Below are 6,584 nucleotides of genomic sequence, written 5' to 3'. Positions count from 1 at the left end.
TAAGTCTAAAAGCATCGTACGAAGCTACTGGAACCATCAAAACACTAGTCCATAGTCATTTCCACAAAAGTCAAAATCAGGACACTCTTACAATTTAAGCCTTTAACGAAGGAACTAAATGCCCCAAATCAATCTGAAACTCTCTCGAAGCCAAAAAAACCCACCCCGGCAAGTCATATAATGACAACTACTCATACGGGGAGCTTTAAAAGGTAAAATGGGGAAAAAATACACAAAAAGATTGGTTGGGTCGTAAAATTCTCCCCCTCTTAAACAAATATTTGTCCTCGAACGAGTATAGAGACATACCCGTAGTGCCAAAAAGGTGAGGATATCGGCTCCGCATATCGTGCTCGGTCTCTCAAGTAGCCTCCTCGATTGGTTTACCTCTCTAACAAAATTTCACCGATACAATATTCTTCAACCTCAACTTTTGTACGTGCCTGTCCAAAATAACCACCAGCTCCTCAACATATGTTAAATCCTTGTCCAATTTCACTGAGCTGAAATCTTACACATGTGATGGATCACCATAATACTTCAAATGCATAAAATCATGGAACACCGGGTGAACTCTTGATAAGCTGGATGGCAATGCATGTCAGTAGGCCACCTCATCAACTCTCTCAGGAATCTCAAAAGGACCAATATACCGAGGGCTCAACTTGCCGATCTTCTCGAACCTCATGACACCCTTCATGGGAGAAATTCTTTGTAGAATCCTCTCACCCATCATGGTTACCACATCATGAGCCCTCTTATCGGCATAACATTTTTTCCTAGAAAGCGTTGTACAAATCCGCTCCTAAATCAATTTTACCTTCTTTAAAGCCTTAGGGACCAAATCAATGCCCAACAACCCAGCCTCCCCAGTCTAAAACCTACCAACTAGAGAATGACATCGTCTCCCATATAAGGCCGCGTAGGGAGCCATCTAGATGCTCGAGGAGCAGTTGTTGTTGTAAGCGAACTCTGCTAATGGTAGAAACTAATCTCACGAGCCACATAAATCAATGGCATAAACACATAACTTGTCCACCTAAATCTAAATAGTGTTCTTAGACTATCCATCCATCTATGGATGAAATTTCGTACTCAGCTTGACATGTGTGCCCAACTCAAGCTGCAAGACTCTCAAAAATGCAATATGAACTGTGTGCCTTGATCAGAGATAATAGACACTGGCACACTATTAAGGCGAACAATCTCACGAAGATAAATTCGAGATGATTGTAATGAAGAGTGCGGACTTGATCAGTATTTCCACATTGACCAACACAGCATAGAATCTCCTTAAGGTCCGTATATGTCCTAATACAAAATCCATGGTGATACACTCCCACTTCAACTCCAGAATATCAAGCCTCTGAAGCATAGCACCTAGACTCCGATGCTCGTACTTAACCTGTTGACAGTTCAAACACTAAGCCACATACTCCGCGTTATCTTACTTCATCCTTCTCCACCAGTAGTGCTGCTTCAAATCATGGTACATCTTTGTTGCGCCTGGATGAATGGAATATTGCATACTATGGGCCTCGTAAATAATCAGTTCCCGCAACCCATCCACATTGGGCACACAAATTGGGCCCTAAAATATCAACACCCCATCATCACACATAGTCACCTCCTTGGCATAACCGTGCAAATCTGAACATGATAGAAGAACGTTGGGAATTAGCCCTAGTTCGAATGGTGGCTCAAAATCAAAGGATAGGAAGATATTATAATAGAAGGACCAATGCCAATTTAAAACTAGGGACTTTGTCCTTAGAAAGGTATTTCCTACAACACAATAGATTAATGCCGACAAACTTGGACCAAGCATGGAAGGTCGACCCTAGTTCTAAGGATTGTTGGAAAAGAGGCATATGAATTAGAAATTATGGATGGGAAGGTGCTCCGGTCAAATTGGAATGTAGCACGTTTGAAGAAGTATTACTTCTAAAGAAATGTCCGCAGTCAGGTACTTCTTGCTCAGTATTTGTTTATTCATAAAGTTTTGCTAACATTCTCAAGCAAAAAGCTAATCCGGACCAAAGGATGACAATATACCTGAATTGTAACACGAAATTATTAATTATTCCCGGTCAAAATCATAACAAGTTTGACTGGAAGGGTTAAGCATCGTCTCATCTAAGAAACCCCTAAAACCCAAGTCTTTGTATGTATCTCCTCTTCAAGATAAGACCAAGGGAGATATTGGAATCTGAGTGAAGAACAGTATCTAAGTCCTCATGCTTCGAACTCAAATGATGGGGGAACTATATGATGTATGTAGATAGCATAGCAAGTTTAGTGCAAGATGATTCAAGATAGGTGTATTTTCAAAGCATTTAAAAAGCCTACAACGACTTCAACAAGTTCTGGCCTAAGAATATAGTTACAAAAGATTCGATCCTGAAGGAATGATTAAAGCCTCTAAATATACTTGTAAGATGTAGAAACAATTACCGAATAATGTATTTCCCAAACGAAACAAAGTATTTCTTAAAAATTTATAATTGAAATACAGTAAGAAAAGATATTGTATTACCATATATACTAATTATATTATTATTGTGTCACAACCCCGAATTCCCACCTTAGGATATCGTGATGACATCTAATCTCTAAGACTAGGTAAGCTTAACAGATATAGAAAGATAGCAGAAACAATAACATTAACATCAAATTAAACTGTTAAGCTATCATAATGACCCCCAATAAATACAACAGAAAAATAACTCCCAAAATCGGGTGAAACTGAGTCATAATCTCTACAAGAGTATACTAATGGTCTCGAAATATAGTATTGTTTAGAACAAGAGATAAACAGTAATACAAATAAAAGAAGAGGATGATTTTGAGGCCTACAAACGTCGAACAGGTGTACCTTGAAGTCTTCGGAGATAGTTAATCAATGAATGGAGTCCAACACTGGCAGATGTACATGGATCTGCACAAAAATGTGTAGATGCTTAGTATGAGTACACCACAATGGTACCCAATAAATATCAAGTCTAACCTCAGTGGAGTAGTGACGAGGCCAGGTCAAGGCACCGACAAGGATAAAAGAAAACTAGAAAGAGTATAACATAGTCTAAATATGGAAAGCGAGGAAGTTAATGACAAGTAAGCATTTCAATAATGTAAGCTAAAAATTTAAATTGAAGCGGTAAAGGCAACAAGGAGATAACGCATGATGAAACAACAAAAAGACAATTAAGGATAAGTACAAGTAAAACAATGAAGAAACGACAAGAACTGCTCAACCAACAATGCCTTTCAACATAGGATGAACAACAAGAATCACAACCGAAGTACCACACCTCGTAATCTCACTTTACAATAACAATCGCAATCTTTTCTTATATCACAACGTGAGCCTTGCATTTATTTTCTAAATCATTTTTTTCAAATTAGCTACACGTGTGGCTTCACGTAATTCCCTTACTAGCGACACGCGTATCAAACCACCTTCTCTCACAACATATGTATCAATCTTTACCCTTATACCATTGCATGCGTATCAATGTCACAACATAATAATAACTCGCACCACAAGTGTCCATATACCACAACTTGTCAGATCAATAATACCAATATTTCCACAATAATTAGCTCACGGCTCAATCACAATGTGTACAAGAATCTCAATAATGACAAAATAAATGAGAAATGCTCAATAAGAAAAGATATCTCAAAAATCAACAACTTCAACCTTAATGTGATAATAACTTTCACAATCTCAACGTCAATAATCCAACAAGAAGATAATTCCCACGAAATAATAACTTCAAGTAAGAGTAATACAAAATAAGTGCTAAAGTAACAACTTCAACTAAAGCATATAAGAACAAATATAACAAAGTAAGAGATAGAACAAGTGCTAAGAATGTCAAATAAAGCATGTAAGAGTATATTAACACATGCAATAATAGATTAACAATGAAAGATATAACACGTTATGACAATTCAATTAAAGGCAAGGAAAGATTCTAAATATTCAAAACCGATCAAGTACCACATATAGCCCGTGTACACATTCGTCACCTCGTGTAAGTGTCTTCCACGTAACAAAAATAGTAAAATCAACCCAAATCCAAAGGGGTTGTTCCCTTACACAAAGTTAGGCAAGATACTTTACCTCAACTAGGTCAAATCAACCCTCGAAAGTAGCTTTTTGTCACGCCTTTAGTCATTAACTAAGTACACGTGCGGCACTTGACAACTTGCTCACGATCTTGCACAACTTGATCGTGTTCTTGCTATGCCCAGTCAGTCTTACAACACTCAAGACCGCTAAGAATATGGTAGAAAGAACACAAGAGAATTGTTAAAGGAAGTTTTGTATTAGAGAGAACTTGAATTGTTTGCTAGGTGAATTACAAATGAATGTCCCCCTTTATATACTAGTCTCCTAGGGGCTAGTGTGTAAATATTAATTATTACAAAAGTCCTTAATATTTACAAGATAAGGGCTTTCCCTACAATTCTCTACAAGCCTAGAAGAATCCAAGGACATTCCTAGCAAATCCATAAGGATATAGGGTCTTCCTAAGGAAATGTCCACACTTCTCTAGAATCTTCTCACAAATGCTAGCCTTCCTCTTTTGTAAGCTTCCACATGGCATTAATATATTCCAAATGGCGTTTATGTGACATGATGATATGGCGGGTCATCACACTCTCCCCCACCTAATATTGCGACGACCGCAGTGCAATGCTACTGCATAAACTCTTGGATCTTATCTTTGAATTTTCACAAGTCTTCATATCGTTCCCACATGGCCTCCTCCGGTGATTTCCCTTTCTAATGGAATAGGAGCATAGTGGTGGCTTTTTTCCCTTGTTTTTGCATGGCCTGGTGATATATTATATCCTCAATCTCCCGATCATGTGAGGTGGTGATAGTAATAGGTGCTCGACTTGATTGGTCTCAACTAGGATCATCCTTATCTTCATGATATGGCTTAAGCATGCTGGCATGGAAGACAGAGTAGATCTTAAGATACGGTGGAATTTTAAGCTTGTATGAGATCTTGCCTACCTTGGTGATGATCTTAAATGGCCCCTCATACTTGCGAATCAGATTCTGATGCATGCCCTGTAGTGCCTTGAAATATCTTGGGTTAAACTTCACTATGACCATGACCCCAACTCTATAATATGTGGGATGTTGCTTGCGGTCCGCAACTTCTTCATCTTCTTAGATGCCTTATTCAAGTAGGACTTAGCAGTGTCAAGCTGCTCCTCCCATCCTTTTGTCATATGATAAGCCCCCAACTCTTTCCCTTGAACACAACTGGTAATAAATGTGGAGTTTGTGGTTGTTGGCCTGTGGATAACTCAAATGGTGTCCGCCTCATGGACTCACTCCATTGTAAGCTATAAGAAAATTTGGCGATGTCTAAGAGCCTTGACCAATCTTTCTGATGCACGCTTACATAATGTCTTAAGTAGGATTCTAGTAAGGCATTGACTCGTTCCATTTGTCCATCCCTCTGTGGGTGGAAACTAGTGGGAAAGTGCTGCTCCGTGCCAAGTATGTCGAACAACTCTCTCCAAAGGTTTCCACTAAAACGGGGGTCTCGATCACTGATAATATGCCCTTGTTTTCCCCAATACTTCACCACGTTCATAAAGAATAGCCTGTGGCTTCCTTGGTTATGCAACCTGGCGAGGGGGTATAAAGGCGACATATTTAGAAAATCTATCCATGACCACCATAATAATACCATAACCATCGGACTTTGGTAGGCAAGTGATAAAATCCATAGACACGCTCTCCCATGGATGCTCTGCAACTGGTAGTGGCTACAAAAGTCCTCTGGGCTGTTGTTTCTCAACCTTGTCCTGCTGACATACAAGAGAAGTCTACACATAACATTTTATATCATCTCGCATGCGTGGCCAATACTAGACTTACTCAACCAAGGCCCTGGTGCGATGTTGGCCTGGATGACCAGCCCATAATGTGTCATAACTCTCCCTTATGATTTGTCGTTTAATGTCTCCAAACTTAGGCATGTAGACCCACCAACCCGTGGTAAGCAATAGGCCATCTTCTACCCAAAAACATCTCATTTTGCCCTGGTTGGCTAACTCGATAAGTTGTTTGGCTGCTAGATCATGTTGCATGCCTTGTTTTATAGCCTCGCGAATGTCCCAACTTGCTGAAGTGATGGTAGTAAGCTCGCCTATCCAGTTCAAGGCATCGGCTACAACGTAAACTTTTCCCAGCTTGTACTCCAGCACATAATCAAACTCGGCCAAGAAATCCTGCCACCTAGCCTGTTTTGGTGTGAGCTTCTTTTGCGTCTCAAAGTAGCTAGTAGCCATATTGTTAGTCCTGACAATATCGCCATGTTCGAAGGCAATGCACAATGATAGTCATCTCTTTCTCTTGCACCGTGTAACGCTGCTCCATCTCATTTAACTTGTGGCTCTCAAATGCTATGGGGTGCTTATCCTGCATCAGGACACCCCCAATAGCAAAGTCTTAGGCATCTGTGTGCACCTCAACTGTCTTAGAAAAATCAGGTAAATCCAAGACTGGCACCTTTATGATAGCTACCTTAAGGCCTTCCAACACCTTTTGA

The 6,584-nt window shown here is 39.7% G+C and overlaps 1 protein-coding gene across 1 annotated transcript; it reads right to left on the bottom strand.

The window, feature by feature from the left end:
• Positions 1–5,907: 5,907 nt before the first annotated feature.
• On the bottom strand, positions 5,908–6,324 carry LOC142175878 (uncharacterized). Its single transcript, XM_075242888.1, has one exon. The coding sequence runs from the start codon at positions 6,322–6,324 to the stop codon at positions 5,908–5,910; it is 417 nt and encodes a 138-aa protein (XP_075098989.1).
• Between the last annotated feature and the right edge of the window lie 260 nt (positions 6,325–6,584).

This window comes from Nicotiana tabacum, chromosome 3 (genome assembly GCF_000715075.1).
Source record: "Nicotiana tabacum cultivar K326 chromosome 3, ASM71507v2, whole genome shotgun sequence".
Classification (NCBI taxonomy): Eukaryota; Viridiplantae; Streptophyta; class Magnoliopsida; order Solanales; family Solanaceae; genus Nicotiana; species Nicotiana tabacum.
This window is presented reverse-complemented; position numbering and strand designations above follow the sequence as displayed.

Bases quoted from the DNA above. Each gene is read 5' to 3' on its own strand.
- LOC142175878 (XM_075242888.1), bottom strand. From the start codon at position 6,324: ATGGCTACTAGCTACTTTGAGACGCAAAAGAAGCTCACACCAAAACAG.